This window comes from Filicampus tigris, chromosome 12 (assembly GCF_054856515.1).
Source record: "Filicampus tigris isolate MCC_2025a chromosome 12, RoL_Ftig_1.0, whole genome shotgun sequence".
In the NCBI taxonomy this organism is placed as follows: domain Eukaryota; kingdom Metazoa; phylum Chordata; class Actinopteri; order Syngnathiformes; family Syngnathidae; genus Filicampus; species Filicampus tigris.
In genome coordinates, this window is record NC_141228.1 from 551,098 (window position 1) to 570,000 (window position 18,903).

The 18,903-nt window shown below is 40.7% G+C and overlaps 1 protein-coding gene across 7 annotated transcripts in view; it reads right to left on the reverse strand.

The window, feature by feature from the left end:
* The window catches only part of ect2 (epithelial cell transforming 2), a 235,313-nt gene that overhangs the window by 135,079 nt on the left and 81,331 nt on the right, over positions 1–18,903 (reverse strand). For all 7 annotated transcript variants that reach the window (XM_086047347.1, XM_086047345.1, XM_086047350.1 and 4 more), the window contains 2 exons: positions 13,030–13,255; positions 6,844–6,962 (listed from right to left, as the gene is read on the reverse strand). In XM_086047347.1, the coding sequence (XP_085903473.1) occupies positions 6,844–6,962; positions 13,030–13,255 (345 nt within the window). The remainder of the gene's footprint in view (positions 1–6,843; positions 6,963–13,029; positions 13,256–18,903) is intronic.

Here is an 18,903-nt window from a genome sequence, read left to right on the forward strand (position 1 = left end):
GCGGAGCAATTTGTCATAAATCTAATCACAATAAAAGTCCCTAAATCACTACAGTCTTTTTTTTGGGGGGGGGGGGGGGGGGGGGGCACTTTAGTACTGATGTCATTTTTACATGCAAACCTATTATATAAGTGCCAAGTTTAAGCTTACCCAAGTGTGTCTTTAAGCTTGAGTGTGTACCTATGGAGATGAAGACTGTAATGCCCATAAAATCCAAAATACTGTGGCGAATGCTTTGATATTTTCAAGGTTGAGGTTGAAATGGGTATACATAGAGATGTGCATGTGAATTTTGATAATGATCGGTCATAGTTTTCTTTAAGCGTTTTAGCCCGATGTGAGAAATGAAATTGGGCATCAGCCACAACATGCTTTCTTTTTAGATTTCTCATTTATCATGGCATTATTAGCTATGAAAGGGAGATTTACATCATATTAAGTATTTTGCGAAATGAGCACAGACTTTCGGATTGGGTTGCTAATGCTAACTCGGGAGCCATGACACCATGACCCACAATGCTTCTGTTTACATCACGGATGACCCAAATTACCACTACTGTGCATGAGTGTTGCAGACAAGCATGCAGGCTGTGGGAGACGAGGCATTTTCGAGAGAAAAACACAGCGGCAAATAATTATATGTATTTAAATAAACGACACCTCCACTATTAAAACTAACTGTAGACGATGTTGATTGTTGAAATTGTGTTAGTAATCTAATCTTGGCAGTTCTCATTTCAAGTAATTTACCCAATGTGTGTATGCAGTTTGTTTACAGCAGACATGAGTGAGTGGCTATGGTTAACATGGCATTACAAATTGATTTTTTTTTCGATGCACATTTTAAGCATTTATATCGATAAAAAAATTGATTTTCGATAAATCGTTGACTCTAGTGACCAATCATTACCAAAATTCAAATGCACATTTCTACGTATACCCATTTCAACCTCTTAAAAACAACTGCCACAATATTCTGGATTTATGAGGTTCACTATTGAGAAAAAGCTTAACGTGGCACACAGCACTTCCATATTCAATGTCATAAGGCACCAAAGCTTCCGATGCAAGGTAGACGCTATAGTCGAGTGCGCTGTTGATGTGATGTAACTCTAGCCCTAAGTCCGACTCAAAAAGAACAGAGACCGTTCCTTTGTTTAACAAATGGCGCCCTTGTGGGGTAGATTGCTGCATTATTACATCAGCAGGGAAAAAATGTAGGGTAGAGACTTTGGTGCTACCTGTAACTACAAATGTATCCCTTCCAATGGCAACAACCCACTGCCTCCGCTGCTCATGAAAGCGAAGTTTCACCATGAACAACCTGTATCTGTGCAGGCACACAGCAGTGATAGCTTGATGTAACGTCCTCTCTCCTCTTCTCCCATGTCTTGGTGAATATAATACACGCAACCACACATATAACACCAATCCCAAAAAAACACCCCAAAACGTTGATAACTGATAGAAATTCTCTGAAGTAAAACCACTTGAAAACAACAGCGCCCAGCGTTACTGGAAAGGGTGCCGCCTTTCGCCTGAGATTCTACCGGAAAACAACACACCACTCCACTACCCACCACACGTGCATATAGTCCATTCTATATAAGTTTCACCGATATGTCCACAGCACAACCATGGACGACAAGATACTGGAGCTGCTGTATGGGCACATGAATGATGCATAGAATTCTACCACAGCACAATGAGGGATAACAAGATATTGGACCTGCTGTATGTGATTATAAATGATGCAAACTACAATCCACCGCTTCACTCAACTTGGATTATCAGACCATAATATGGTGTTGTAAACAACTCATTAGGTTTCTGCAGTTCAAAGGCTCCCTGTGAAGGCAAAGGTTGTCAGGGGTGGATTCAGGAAGCCAGGATGTGCTGCTGAAGTGCTTTGAGACTAATGTATCATACACATGTGGACAACACTGGCGAACTCTCAGACTGTAGAACTGAATGCATGAATTTTTTGCCCCTTTCAGACCGCAGGAACTAATTCGGGAACTTCCATATCTACCCTGGTAGTTTGGGTCAAACTCGTGTTCACACACAAAAAAAGGTTCCTGGGCTGGACAGTTCCACCAGGAACTACCTGAGTACCACCTAGCCACAAGGGTCTCCGTGTACCTACCCAGACCTTTTTGAGTGGGCGTGCTGTGCTGACGAACGCTGATTGGTAGGTTGAACTTGAAGGTGTGCTGTTTTGGTCGCGCATACCTTTGACTGCTATTAGACTACTCAGCGTTAAGGCCTCGATAGACCAAAACGATGTTGGCCAACAGTGACAGACGCTTACCCCCTGTGGCGTCCGGTCAGCTGTCGGCACGTCACGCTGGAAAAATACACCGCAACGACAGACAGCGACACTGACCATTAAATTCTTCTATATTCTTCTGCGCATGCATAAGATGTAATACCCATTGGCGGCGGTAGTCACTATTTCTCATTGTTAGAAAAATCCAACCGAAAACCTGTTGGCCGGGGGCGGATTATAAAAACATAAACAATGCATTCAGCTATATCCTTCGCTCACGATGAACTCCCACGCGAAGTAAACCATCACGTTGTTGACACAGTATTGTGAAATACCTACACTGTCAACCCTCTTGTACTTGTAAGAAGATTAAGGCAGCGAAGGCGTGCTCACTGTTTATCCGCATTTGTCACTTCCCATTGGTGCTCCGAGTGCTGATTTGCTAGCTAACAGCCAATCAGAGTGACCAAATGTCACTACAGGCGACGCCGATTCAACATGTGTTAACGCCCCCAGACGCTTATTGACGAGTTACGACACTACGACCGTGGTCACTACACTAATTAGATTCAGATGCCACGACGCTTCACGACCGCCTTTAGTGTGTGTGTAGCAGATTTCAGTTTCACTGTCGTCACTCCTAATATACTGCAAGAATTGAAGGAGGGGAAAAAAAATGTATCGGTGGAGGGATGATGAGGTACAATCTTTAATAAACATTTACCGGGACGAGGACATCCAACGAAACTCTGAATCGACCATGAGGAATGATAAAGTTAATCAATTTATCACGACGAATCTGGCTGAGCTGAATATTAACCACAACTACCAAACGAGTCCGTGCAAAGCTAAAGAAGCTAAATCAAGTAGGGATAGAACGATTATTGGCCGGGCCGTTTATCGGGGCCGATATTTGGCATTTTGGCGATTATCGGCATGGCCTTTTTTTTTCATGTCAAGGCCGATAAATTAAAAACTGCTTTTTTCGTGCTTGCTGCAGCGTGCTTCTCTCTCTCCGTTTGCTGCCCTGACTGGCCCAGCCTCCATACTAGGCAGATTGCCCCGCCCATAGCACCATCTGATAGGTTCCTTGTGCAGTGCGTAACAGCCAATCAGTGTAAAGCTGCGTGCTTGCTCCCTGCTCGCTCTCTCTCTCTCTCTCTCTCTCTCTCTCTCTCTCTGTCTCCTGGACGACCTGGGCACATACAGGACTTCGGACTACGTATGTTGAATTGGCGTCGCCAGTCGTGACATTTGGTCACTCAGCACACGGAGCACCAACGGGAAGAGACAAATGCGGAAAAACAGTGAGCACACCTCCGCTGCCTTAATTTTCTTACTAGTACAAGAGCAAGGGTTGACAATGTAAGCATTTCACAATACCTATACAATACAATAAGAATGTGATGGTTTACTTTGCGTGGGAGTTCATCGCAAGCGAAGAATAGAGCTGAATGCATTGTTTACGTTTTTATAATCCGCCCCCGGCCAACAGCTTTCCGGTCGGAGTTTTCTAACCATGAGAAATGGTGACTACCGCCGGCGATGGTATGGAAGGGTATTACATCTTATGCATGCGCAGAAGGTACTTTAATGGTCAGCATCGCTGTCTGTCGTTGCGGTGTATTCCTCCAGCGTGACGTGCCGACAGCCGGCCGGACGCCACAGAGGGTAAGCGTCTGTCATTGTTGGCCAGCGTCTTTTTGGTGTATCAGGGCCAAGTGAGTGCCAATGTGTGTGTGTCTGTGTGTAAGCCACGCAATGAAAAGCTAAACTCAACTTTATTTATAGAGCACTATAAAACAACCACCGTTCCAAGTGCTGTACATGGTGCAAAAATTGACGGCAAATTACTGCATGTGAATAATCCCATAAATGCTTATTTAGGTCATGCTTATTTTTCTGGCTAGTAGCTGCGTTGAGGATTCACTTTTAGGTTTTTGAACTTTAAAACAAAGAAGTGTGAAAGAAACATTTCAGTGATAGTGGATTTTTAGAAAACTATTTACTGTAAGGAGATGTTTAACTATAAAACATGCAGCTGAGCCTGGGAGCTCCCTGCACTTTTTTGTGAGATTTAAAAGTTGTTTATTTTTAAGATCTAGAAAAGCTTTAACATCTTGTACATCACTAAAGTTGTTTAATAAACATGGACTTAAAGGCATTTAAACTAAGTCAAGTGTTGGAGTTTTTTTTTTTTTTTTTTAATTTGACACCATTTTACCCCTTTTCTCTACAAATAAACTTCGGCTTCAAATATCGGTTATAGGCCTCCTTGACTACTAATAATCGGTATTGGCCTTGTAAAAAGCATATTGGTCTATCCCTAAAATCAAGACTACAAAAAACTCAAGGTCCACTATAGTCGCAGTGGGAACGATAGAAAAGTTAACAAATGGTAAGAGTGACTAGATGCCATCCTTGGCCATCGTCACGGGACACACCAAGAGGGGGACAAAGGACTCCGCAACCGCATACTGGAAGCTATGTGCGACGATTCAAGGGCCATAGACGAAGGTAAATACAAAATAATCCCATAAATGCTTATTTAGGTCGTTGCCTTTTATAGCGCTTCTCCTTTTTGTGCCATATTTTTCTTTACTGAGACACGTTTGTTTTTTTTTAATATATGTACAGCCTATCTATACATATTTAATGATGTATATAGGTAAGGATCTGTCGTAGCTTAAAGGCTTACCTGCTTTGTCTCATCACATAAGTATTCATATAAACAGATAACACACAGTATAGGGAAACAAAACATAACTAAATATTGATTAGATGAAAATGCATTGCATGATGAATAAAAATTGCAGATTAAAAAAATGTTAAAATAATTGTTCAAGATGAAATATAAAGCATCGATTAGATTACTGGTCTATATATATATCTTCTAACAGTAAACGAAAACCTTTTGTCTGCATGTGTTTTACTTTATAGCTGGATCAATCAATCATTCGCTGTTACTCATTGGATGGACATGTGACAGTTTCACATGAGACCAGTGAGAACTCTGCATCCACGAGTAGAAGCAGCACTTCTCGTTCAGCGTCTCCTGCCTTTCTTGTCTGTCCCGGTAAATGACCAATAAAATTAGACTTTGCAAAATTGTGTATTATATAGCAGTGGTTGCTAATTATTTACTGTTACTCATTGTGCATTCATATGCCTATTGTTAAGCGGAAGAGGAACAGGGAGAACCTCTTCATGAATGCCTTAGAACGAATGAAGGAAAGAGGCCAGGTCATGTTTGTGGAGGAAACGGACATGCGCAGGCAGGAGCTCCACGTCCTCAAGGAGGCCAGAAGGCAGCAGCTCCGGAGTTCGGAGGAGAGCGCCAGACTGGAGTTAGAGATGATTCAGGGAGCAAAGTGCAAGAAAGGGACTTCCAATTGGACTTTCTAACGGTGATTAGCAAATTGGTGGAAAAAAATTGGCCAGAACCAATAATTTATTTCATTTAAAATCAGTCGTTTTTTTTTTTAAAACAAACGTATTATTTCCCCAGAAAATGCAGAGGGATATGCAGAGAAAAATATTTCGAAAAACATTTTTTGGTGTAAACAAAAGTCAAGCAGCCAAGCAAAACTGTGGTGACAGCTCTAAATATTGAACAGTGGTTTTAGTCTATAAAATCAGATAATTCAACATTTTGGAATGACTTTTGATTGCAAAAAACTGATTTAGTGAAATACAAGGACTGTAGTGAAGCCAACTCACTCGGATGGCTGGTTCAGCCATTTGTGGCTTTTCACATGATGACCAAGATCGTTGTACTTTTTTCATTGATGACAAACGCATACTTCTGCTAACTCTCATAACACATCTTCTGTGATATAGGGTTAGGTTTCAGTATGTTCCTTGTTTGAATGTATGCTTCAGATAGTCCAACTATAAGTCTGTTGACTATCACCTCTGCCGTCATGATAGCGAAGTTCCCTATTTTACCCATTGTAAACAGTAGGTATAACAGAGGGGATTTTCAAAGTCAAATGGTGCACCGCTACCCTCTGCTGGCGGTTTGGGTGATAACCACTTCTCAGGTGCTTGCAGTTTGAAGGGCACGCAGGACTTGGTCCTTTGAAGGCTATTCCTCAAGAAGCCTACATGGACTGCATAAACCGTGGCGAATTCGGACAGGCCTAAGTCATTTGAGTTCAGCTGCGGGTGTCCACAGGGAGCGGAAAAGGGAAATGCAGAGTTTGTCACTCACTTGTGAATCTTTGCAAACGACCTATCAGCAAGCAGGGTCAGGCGGGGGGAGGAAATTTACTGAATGTACTGCCCTGCTATTTTGGCGTTCAGGAACGAGTTTTCGCAGAAGAAGAGCGGCGCAATATAGGCGACGAAAGTGTGCTGCAAAGTGGCCTTTGCTCAGAGACAGTTGCCATGGATTAGAAGGCTGCGTGAATTTGGACACTGGCATGCGGTTGAGGCCTCCCAGATGTTACAACAAGAGGCCGACAAATTTGGTCTTTGGATTTGGACACAGTCATAGTTTGAAAACATTGACATTCATTCAACGTATATGTCTAAATATGGTGTGTGTTGTTTAAAAATAACACCAAATCTACCTGGAGTATGGTGGTCAAAATGTCTACATAGTTGCTTTCAGTTTGGTAGAGCTCCTTGGAAACTTGCCACCGGGCTGATTGCTTGGGCTGGACTGCAATCTTTGATGGCTTTGAACTCTCTGGAATAACAAACCAAAAAATAGACAACACATTTCATTTGAAAGTCACTGGGAAAATCAGACTGAAGTCCTAAAATCTATTTATGCATCCATCCATCAATCAAAGCGTAGCCTTGTTGGGAGTCTGTATACGAATCTTGACATATGTATGCATGCTGATTGATTGATTGATTGATTGATTTAAATATGTATTGACAACAAAGCATGTATCAAAATATACATCAGCACATCTGCTGCCAAAGGGATACACAATAAAGCCATAGGCTTATTTCCATTGTGGTCTCTTGAGTGTGTAAGTGCGCTTGACCTTATGCTTGCATGTCCATGTATGTATGTGCAAGATGTATATGAAAGGAATGTGTGGATGTGTGGAAAAATAGCGTGAAGTACTAAAATCAAAATACAATCTCAAGAACAATATTAACAATATTAAAAATAATTACAATATGCAGTTTAAATAAGAAAATAAAAACATGTATATATAGTAACATCAAATTCTGACCAAAATAAGTATATCTATTTAAATGGCTGTCAAACTGGCTCCCCCTAACGATCACTTTAGGGCAGTTTTGAAGGCGATAAAGAAACTTAAGCTCTTCACGAATAAGGGCAGACCATTCCAAGCCACACATGCTGTATATCTGAATGTGTCTTGACGCATGTTTCTTTTCAATCTGACTAAATTTAAAGATCTTCCCCTGGTGGCATGATCATGAACATCACTCACTTTGGTAAAATAATTACTCAAGTATACCGGGGCAACATTATTTAAAATTCTATAGACCATACACAATTTGAGTAGAGTCACTCGCTCCTCTACTTGGAGCCACCCCAGTCCATGAAAATGTTCAGGGAGGAGGTGAGTTCTGGGATGCAAGTGAAGGATTATTCTGACCAATTTATTCTGAGCAGACTGAAGCCTAGTCTTGAGTATTTTGGGGAGTACCAGGAAGAACATGCATAATCATAAAGACACAGCGCCAGAGCGCCTGATAAAATTTCCAAGGCTCTTCTGTTTAGGAAAGTCGCCAGTCTTGCAATGAACTTAACTCGCTGATTTACTTTTGAACAAACCTTTTGAGCCATTTTTTTCTCCTGATAATTGTTATCCAACACACAGCCCAAAAAGGTCACCTCCTCCATTGCTGTGATCTCACAGTCCCCCAACAACACTCTAAAACCTTGGGATTTCGCTAACCTAATACTTGAACCAAATAGGATAGATTCTGTTTTGCCAATATGTAGCGATAGTCTGTTATCAGCCAAGAGTTGATTCTACTAAGCTCCTGACTAAGTGACTTTTCAATCACTATTTCTTCCCGATGCGAAACTAGTAGAGCCGCATCATCAGCAAAAAAGGAACAAGTCACAATCACAGGCTGCTTTAATGTCATTTATTAAAAAAATGAAAAATAGATTGTACCATTCATCTCCACAACCTGCCGACGACCCTCAAGGTATGATTCAACCCACCGAATTGATGCACCGTTTGAATCCCAATGCCTTTAATTTAAACAGCAGTATACCAAAATTTACTGTGTCAAATGCCTTCTATAGGTCCAACAAAACCATACCATAGTATTTGCCATCATCTATTTCAGCTATAATTAAATTTGTCAAGTATAAAAGACAAGTATCCGTAGAGTGTGATGTTCTGAATCCTGACTGAAATTTATACAAAAAATTGTTCAACACCAGATATTGATATATTTGATCAAAAATTAATTTCTCCATCACTTTAGAAACTGAATTTGAAATTGTAACTGGACGGTAGTTGCCTGGGTTTAATTTACTACCTTTTTATGCACTGGAATTACTCTGGCGAATTTAAAATCATCGGGAATATAACTTTGTTTAAGCGTTAGGTTAATAATAAAGGTTAAACAGGGCATAATAGCCTCTGCTGCGTCCTGCAAGAACCCAATTGGGATACTATCCAGCCCTGTTGCCATTGCAGGCTTCATGGCCTTCAGCTTCTTAAAAACAGAGTCCTCAGAAACGGCAGTGAAGGCAAAAGCATCTGCCTGGACCCCTTTCACTTTATAGAGGTCTTGCACCTGCTTTTCCCCATAAGAATCAGACTGTTTAGACAGTTTGCCCGCTGCCAGTCGCCGTCTGCCTTCTGAGAGTTGACACGAGTTAAGCGTCGCTAAGTGTCCGAAATATAACTAGTCGGGGTTCGTGTGTGCATCCATGCTCTTGTCCGCTTCACCTGTGTAAATGAAGAAGCAATCGCCACGTTTTACGTTTTACGTCAATAAATCCAAACTATTGTGCAGAACACTTTTATACTTTCACAGGTTGAAGTGGACAAGAGTAGTAATGTGCATTTGCATTTTGGTGGCGTTTGGTCGCCTTTTTATACAACAGAACTGACAAAGCGACCAATATTACCACGCTTGCCTCCCTCCCGTGACGTAGACTGCTGAGACCGAAAAAATAATAAGCAGAGCTCCAAAAGGGGGCGGGGCAATTTGTCATTTTAATCTAATCACAAAAAAAACCCTACCGGGCTAAAAGATTACCGGAGATTGACGAACATTTGCATTTCCATTGTTAAGGGCGTTGCTAGGGGTGTAATTATGAACCTGGGTGGGTTGTTGCATAAAAAGTAATGAAAGTATGCTTAAAATAGCTTGAGCCATTACTATTACTCAAAAGATGGTTAGCCAAGATTACTTCACACTTGATCTTTAAGGTAGATAAGGACGCTAACATGTTAACATCTCCTCTTTTAGATCACAGAGCATTTTATGAGTCTCACTCGCTCGAGGCCAGATGAGAGCTGCGAGCGAGCTTGAGGATGGAGGAAGTGAACTCATCCAACTTTTCCCCTCGTTAAAGTGAACCAAGTTGGCTGAATGGCAGGTTTTCGGCTGGCGAACAAGCACAGGTGACCGTTGCTTGCAAAACATGCTATAAGAGCGAGAGAGAGAGAGCGAGAGAGAGCGAGAGAGAGCGAGAGAGAGATGGTATGTTCAGTTCACCTTGCGTACCGTTTCTGATCAGCTTTTATTATTAGCGCGAGTTTACGCACGGCGCTATTGACTGTTGCACGCGGGTTGTACCGTTTCTGATCAGATTTTATTATTAGCGCGAGTTTACGCACGGCGCTATTGACTGTTGCACGCGGGAGAGGAAGGTGGCGGCACAAAAGAGCCAGTACGCCAGAAACCATGATTAATCGTATATGCATGGATAAATGGCTTATTATGGCATACGCAAACAAGCCAGAGCTAGAAGATCCCCCATACACTGCGTTCTCCTGTTTGGCAACATTCTGGCTTTCCTGTTAAAATCGCCGATGGGGAAAGGTATGTGGCTAAGTCCGAAAGTTGTGTGCCAACATTGCTACATGAGATCGGCGGCTACGTTGCAGGTAGCACGTCTAACATGCACGACATCATCCGACTGTGAATGTTTCTTAGATGAGGAAGCAAGCATGTTCTCCGCTGCTCCTCTCGCTTTGCCGTATGATGTATTCATGAACCTCGGAAACATCACTTATCAACTCAACAACACACAAATCCGGCCACAACACAGAAATACAATTTCATAAAGATTTTTTAAAGTTACTTTATATTTTAACTATAACGAGTTTTAATATAGTTATCAATAATTGTAACTTTATTGTATGTTATATATGTACTGTCGTGATAACTTGTCTTTATCTTGAATACTTAGATGTGTCATAGGCTGTTGTTGCTGAGTGTTTAAAGATTTCAGTGTCTTAATAATCGCCAGAATTAAGAGACTTTATTGTTAGTGTATTTTTTATTCTGGTGTAATTTCTTATAATATCACCCGAATGCTTCGCTTTTATTTATTTTTTCAAAAAAAAAGTACAGTTTACTTACTTACTTACGCTTTTTAAAATAAACATATTTTTTTAAAATCTGTTTTATGTACCGAAAATATACCGAACCGAAGTTTCCAAAAAACGAACCGAAATGTGATTTAGCATACCGTTATACCCTTAGTTTATATATTTATTATATTTCATCTAGCATGGAAAATGTTTGTTATTGTTACAAATGCTGATCTTTCCTAATGTACCAAATATTATATATTTTGTTTGAAAATAAAATAGATTGTGCTAATTGGGAAAAACAGAAACAATTCGCTAAATATTTCCAAAAACTATTTTGGAAGTTGGACAAAGCAGAGGTCCAACAGCAGCAACCGTGAGCAGCCAGACGACGATGGCACGTCGTGGCCACATATGCTGGCGCAGCTGATCCATTGCGAAGCCACGCTAACATGGGGGTAGCCTTGAAAGTGTCCATATTCAACGAGTATCAATTTATCAACGGTGTAGAAGCCCAAAATGTAATAACAGCCCGTAACGCAATACAGTAACGGCCCATAACGTAATCAATTTGCTCTTTTTTAAATGTATTGGCCCATAATGTAACACATGACCAATAACGTAATAAAAATCCTGAAATTATAATGTAATAACTTTTGGCCACTAATGTAATAACTTACTACGTTATTGTCTGGTTATTATGTTATATGGCCTGGTAAAAAAAAAAAAAAAAAAATCTTTAAAAATGCAATAACTGAGCCCATAACATAATAGTACACTAAAATCACTTCATTTAACTTTTAGTTTTTGGATAAAACTGTGAACATGCATACTTTGTCTGTCTCTTTCGCTTTCCCTTTCCATGTATTTGTCTATTTAACCTAACAGCAAGAGTGATCTCGAATGCTGTCTGCTGCTCTTAGCCTTTCAAGATATCACAAAATGTATGGAAGCACATTTACAAAAGTAGACAATGGTATAGGAAACGTATCAAATGTATGTCATGTAACACGCTTAAGAAAAAAAAAAAATCTACATTAAGGATTTTTTTTTATTTCCCAAATTGACCAATTGATGCCAATGATGTGACAGTGACTTGGATGAGAGATTGGATTGTGTTGAAACACGTAGCCTTTGGGTAATACCAAATTAAGGACATTGACTGGAAGAGGAAGGCCTATTGATCATTTGAGTTTGGGTCTGTTTGTTTTTTCAGGTTAGCGAGGGGACAGTCATGCAGTCTTTTTAAGTTATTTTGAAGCTCATGTTACATGTTCCATACAGTTTATGGTCTAACCACAAGTTAAATAAGAACAGCAGATATTGACACACCAAGGATTTAAAAAGAGGACTGATATCTTTTTTCTCCCTCCTGAATAATTGACACGAATGTCAAAGAAAGATGACATTGTTCATGAATAGCAAGAGATCATTTCATTTGAGATTACGTCATCTTCAAGAGGCAGTTTACATAATGGTCTAGAGGCAATATATACCGTATTTTCTGGACTTTAAGCCGCTACTTTTTCCCTAGGTTTTGAGTCTTATATAAAGGTGCAGCTATTCTGTGGATTTTTTCTTCCACCGCTAGGGGCGCTCTAACCGGATTTACAATACAATACAAATGCCATTAACAGGATGTGACTGCAGATGGAGCAGTTCAACAAGCGAGGGCGGCATGCACTAGGTTTTCCATTATGCAGAAGTAGAGCAATAAAAGGTGGACGTTAACTGAGAAACTGCAGTGGGAGCGGGCAGTGAAATGAAGATAAGTACTTTATATTCTATTGATTATGTTCCGTTTTAATCAGCAGAGTTGCTGCTGTGTTAAAAGGCGCTGTTCTGAAAGAATGTGTTCAGGTACATTTACAGTTCAAAATCATTTTGTAAATGCAGTAATTATCTAATTTTTCAACATAGGTGCAGCTTATATAAAGGTGCGGCTTATGTTTTTTGTTGTTTTTCTAATAGAGTGGGTGCAGTTTACAAAAAGGTATGGCTTATAGTCCAGAAAATACAGTAGTCTTGTAATTCTTGAATTAATACAAATAATTTGAAGTTGTTTAGCCGTGAGCAAATAATTCCATTGGTATATTACTGATTACTACTAAGTTTTTGCCATGGTATCGTTTCAGTGGCAGTATGGAGGTACTTTATGCAGGTTTAGCATGGAAGTCAAATTTTTGCTAGGCTAAAAGGTTTCCTGACCCAATACCAAGCTGCTTTTTAGTACATAGCTTTAGTCTACTGTAGTCTTACCTGCAAAGGCTTTACATGTGTCAGGCGTTATTGTGATGTTGAGCAATGAGCCCAAAGACAGCGAATGATCTGCTGATGGCCTTTTAGGGGGCGGAGGGAAGGGCGATATCTCTGTCTCCTTTGTGAGTTGAGCAAGCGTGTTCCTTAAATGCCGACGCTTTCGGTTACTCGTGGGGGTGGAGAGGGACAGGAGGGACACTGCTGTCTTCATGGCTGGGCTGACATTCTAAAGAACAAAACATAGAAAAGAATTAATCCCCGTCCATTGCAAAGACGTCCATTGTGAAGACGCTAAAGTGGGTGGTTTGGCTCAGTGGGAGAGTGGTCGTTTGGGGTTCGATCCTGGCCATTGTGACCATGTCAAAGTGTCCTTGAGCAAGGTACTGAACCTCCAGTTGGTCCTGATGCTGTGTCATCAGGAGGTCAATGAGGTGACATTGTGAAGAGCTTTGAGTACCAAAGGTAGAAAAGCGCACAAGTGACAGCCCATTTACAATACAATACAATTTTATTTGTCTAGTGCATTTCACAACAGCTACAGCTGTAACAAAGCACTTTATATACAACAACAAAGTAACCATAATACAACCAGTGAATTCAATAAATTAACAAAAAACACCATATATAATCAACACCGGAAAACAGCCGAATATTTTCCAGTGTCATGACTAATCAAAAGGCAAAGAATTGAAATGTGTCTTCAAACGGGTCTTAAAAATGGACAGAGAGGGGCCTTGCCTAACATCCAATGGAAGGTCATTCCAAAGGGAAGAACCAGCAGCCAAAAAGGCTCGATCCCCTCTGAGGCTCCACTTAGCCCTAGGCACCTCGAGCAGCGCCTGGTCCGCAGACCTGAGGCTGCGGGAAGAAGCGTAGGAGTGGAGGAGCTCGGAGTGGTACGCCGGGGCGAGGCTATTTATTGATTTATAAACAAATAGAAGAATCTTAAATTGAACCCTAAAATGCACTGGGAGCAAGTGAAGGGAGGCCAGAATTGGTGTTATGTGCTCCATCTTCCGAGTTCCAGTTAGGAGGCGAGCAGCAGCATTTTGGACCAACTGGAGACGTTTGAGAGAGGACTGGCTGACTCCAAAATAAAGTGCATTGAAGTAATCTAGCCAAGATGTAACAAAGGCGTTGATTACTGTTTCTCAGTGCTGATGAGAAAGGAGGGGCTTTACTTTAACCAGCTGTCTAAGATGAAAGAAGCTGGACCTTACAACAGCGCTGATTCGCTGGTCCATTTTAAAACCCAAGTTTGAGACTGTTGGCTTTAGATATGAAGCCAGGGGGCCCAGATCAACAGGGTGGGATGTGGAAGAGCCACTGGGACAGAACACCATAACTTCTGTTTTCTTTTAATTGAAATTGAAGACATTTAGTGACATCCAGGCTTTGATGTCCTCCAGACAGGACAAAAGTGGTCTTAAGGAGTAAGCGTCTTTTTTGCTCAGCGGGACATTGACACTCATCCACATAGCAGTTGAAGGAAATAAAGTGTTTTCAAAGGATGGAACCGAGGGGCAGCAAATCCAGTTAAAAGAGAATAGCAAGGGCCCCAAAATAGAACCCTGCGGAACACCATATGATAGAGGGGCAGACGGGACTCGGAGGAACTTGGCTAACAGAAAAAGTCCTGACAGCCAAATAGGATCCAGACCACTCTCGAGCGCATCCATTAATGCGCACTTGATGTTGCAAACGAGTCAAAGAAGACTGTGGTCGACTGTATCGAATGCTGCAGTCAAAACCAACAAAAACAGACATACATAGGTCCAGTGTCATTTGCCAGGAGGATGTCATTAAAAACACGTAAGAGGGCAGTTTTTTCTTATTTAGGAAAAATACATCATGCAAACATAAAATATTTCAAATCCCTTACACTAGAGGTGGGCAATATATATCGTTATCGATATCACCGTCAATCTTGCTTTCACGATGTGTAATTTTACATCATTGAGTATTAATACTGCCTCTAAAAGCATAACGACTCGAGTCAGTCGACGGCCGCAAAGTATGAGGAAATGCTGAAAAATATGTGTGCATTGACGGCAGAGGAGTAGGAAGCGATAATTCGTGTTGCACCACGAGCCATATGGATTGCAAGGAAAACAAAAGCTGAAACACACCCTCAGAAAACAGTCGCCGAGGTGAACCAACAAATGTAAATGCACGCACGCACTCACGCACTCACACACTCAGTACTTTAGCGAGCAACGCAAACGTGACATCTTGGATGCTCGGTTAACATTCAGTTTACACACTTGTAGTCCGCATCATTCATAACTAGCCTGTATTCCAGAGGGATGTTGTTGCACAAACTACCACGGCTTATTAGTGTGACACCAGAATACACCCAAACAAGAATAAAGTCATAAGTCTACATATCACAGCGATGAATGAGTGGGAAAATGCACTTTTCGGTAAATTGCAGTTTTGCTATTCAACTTTACTCTGAATACGGTGGCCAATGTATGAGAATGGGTGTTGTCATGACGACGTCTTTTTTTTCTCTTGCTGGGTGACACTTCGTCAAATACATTTTTTCTCATTCTGATTGCTGTAGTTAACACCTTGTTCTCATTCTGATTGCTCTAGTAGTTGGCAGTGGTACACCAGTACTTACTGCAGCTCAAAATGTCACATCATTATGGAATAACAGCAGAGACGTTTAAATTACATTATTATTACCAAGTCAATACTAGGGGGTGGGCGATCTGGCAAAAATATCAGATCACGATTTAAAAATAAATAAAATCACGATCACGATTTTATCACAATTCTTTTTTTGCATCTTTTTTTTAATACTAATTTGCACATTTCTGACCATTTTCCCCATGTTAAACAAAAGAAAAACATTTAAAATGTGTATGAAACTTAAAGAAAAAAAAACATTTTAAGTTGGCTAAGCTTTCTGAACAGGTTTTAATTTGAATAGCGACAATTTTTATCAAGATGTGCAGTGAATGTAAACATAAAAGGTAAAATAATGTAAACATAAAATCAGCTCGTAACGCAGGTCTAGTACTTTTAAGAGTCTTTTAAAGCCCTCGTTTTCCACTGTTTTAATGGGAATCATGTCTTCAGCAAGGTAGTAAGTCACTGCCTCAGTTACTTCTTTACACTGCTTGCTTGTTTTTTCATATGGAGTGCTCTTGTTAAATGACTGTGTTACTGTGGGTTGCGTTAGCTTGGAGCTAGCGGCTGCCTCTGGCTAACATGTGTCTGATCTCCATTTGCTTTGGCTGTCGGCGCTGACGTCCGAACCGAAACTCTGCAAACGTTGCAAACAACTGGTTTGCGCTTTCTCCTCCGAGGAAGAGCCAAACCAAATGTAAACTGAGGATGTGGAGGGTTTTTTCGGGACCAACTCTGCTTTGTGGTGACGTTTCGCTATAGCTCCCCGCTGTATACAAACAAACAGGAAAGCAGGGAGTGTCACGTACGGTGCACTGTGCGTGCTGTGATTGATTTCGTCGGGTATACGCGTCAGCGGCTTTGCGCCGCCATCAAGCTAAACTACATAGAATGTGCCATGTAGACGATCAAACGATCTTCCGGCTTTATAAGATCGTGAACACGTTGAATCGCTTAACGATCTAATATCGTCATATCGCCCACCCCTAGTCGATACATATTTTTTTGTTCTTTATTGTTAAATATTGGCGTAGAATATCATTATGTTTTGCAGAAGTTGTATTTAGCAATTTAAAAGAGATGTTGTTCACAAACGCTGTCTATCCACAATTGGTATGTGAAGCAAGTGCAGATTTCGAATATTTTTTGTAGAATATCGTCAAATTATCGTTATCGAGTTTTTTGAAAAAATAGAGTTGAAGGGTAGTACATCCCCTCCAGTACTGACTTTTATCATCAGTCCAATTTGAATAAACATCCTACCCCACTGTCGCTCTGTGTGAACGCAAACTAGTGGGCCACACACAAGTTCTTACTACCAGGAACTCGTGCTACAAGAAACTCAAGATTCTTCTTGCTGTTTGGTCTGAAAGGGGCTCTTGATTTCAGATTTTAAAATTATGTAGCCATAATTTTTTTAAGGCTAAATGCCAGAGGTGGGGATTTCTGCAATGATGTCCACAGTAGGGGTATGGAAAAAAATCGATTTGCCAATATATCGCGATTTTTGGCCGCCAAATATAGTATTGATTTGTCAGCTTCTAATATCCATTTAATGATGGCTATGTGGAACACTCCATTTTCTTTTTTTTCAGAGAAAATGTGCAAAAACACAAATAATGAATGGGATGTTTTGAAGCAAAAAGCTTTGACTAAATTTGTCCTCTGATCTGTATCTTCTGATTAACTCATTAAGGACGTGAGCGCATAACCACGTTTCTACCACTAGAGCCGGGAGTGCTGTTGGGTCTTTCTACCTTTAAAGCCGGGAGAGCGGATACGTCTGTCTTTTTTTAATCCAATTCTGCGTCTCTTAGCCAATTTAATGTATCAGAATATAAATGTGACGGTGTAGCGAGACTGCGGAGGATGTTGCAGAATTTTTTCGAGCCGTAGGCTAATGGCAGACACCGTCGATCGTCGGGAGCTCTGATTAAAGTAAGTAAAGTAACGGCAGTGCTATATAGATGACGCGCACGACCAGTGGAACCAGTCAAACGTGATATGATATGGTTTGTAGACAATGACGATATTGACGTCTTTGTAACAGAATAGAGGATGGTAATTACCACTTGATTTTTTTTTAATTAAAATAGTGCTTTTCTTGTACTGACACGTTATTTTTACATCTTCGATTGAAACAGTAAATAATAATACATTCTGCCTGTGTGAAAGCCACATGTCTAAGATCTTTAATTATTTTGGAATTATGTTTCTGTCTGCAACAGGGGCTGAGATATTAATTATTTTGTAAGTGTTAAATTTCTGGCATAACTTCAGGTTTTCAAGGGTAATTCCAAAGGCAACCTTAGGTTTTGGGGAGCTGATGAGACTAATATTTAGGCCTTAACGGGTTAACATATACAGCAATTTCATTTCTCATCTCTACATGTAATTTTGGTATTAACTGGGTAGAACATCACAATATCGTGGTATCGCAATATCGTGATAATACCGTATCGTGACCCAAATACGTATTGTATTGCAACATCCTTGCCAATAGTCACCCCTAGTCAACAGGCAATGTCTTCTCCCAACCATGCTCAAACGCACCCAAACCTCCAATGCCGCACCGTACCTTGTTTGAATTTTGTGCACCAGAAATAAATCTCAGGAAAAAATGAAAACCAACTGTTTTAACCTCTGTCTAAGAAGGGAGTATAATTTTCCAGTAGAACAGTGGAAGTAATTACTAATTATAGCCTGATGAACACACAATGGTGTGATAACATATTAGCACACTAATTCTAAAACTTTACCTCTTTCTTGTTCCATTACAATGCACTAAAAAGCAAAGCAACATCAGTTCCATTGAGTATATCCAGTAGTTTGAGATTGTCATACTGCAGTAGTCGCCGCAGGTCACCTTTACATTCTATTTTGGTGCCCCTTCTATTTTCACTGTATATACTGCCCCTGGGTATTTCCTTCCACTTAACGATATGATAACGGTCAGATCTATGACCCGCTGAGAAAAGGCCACTTTTGTCCTGGATAGAGGAAATCAAAACCCAGATTGCATTGAATTGCTTGAATTTCAATGAAAACCGAAATGATGGTGTTTGGTCTCAGTGGCTCTTGTACAGCCTATCTTTTTAGACAGCTGGCTAAGGTTAAGCGTCAGAGTTTCCAGTTGGTCCAAAATGCTGCTGCTTGCCTCTCTCCTAACTGGAACTGGGAATATGGAGCACATAACACAAATTCTGGCCTCCCTTCACTGGCTCCCAGAGCATTTCA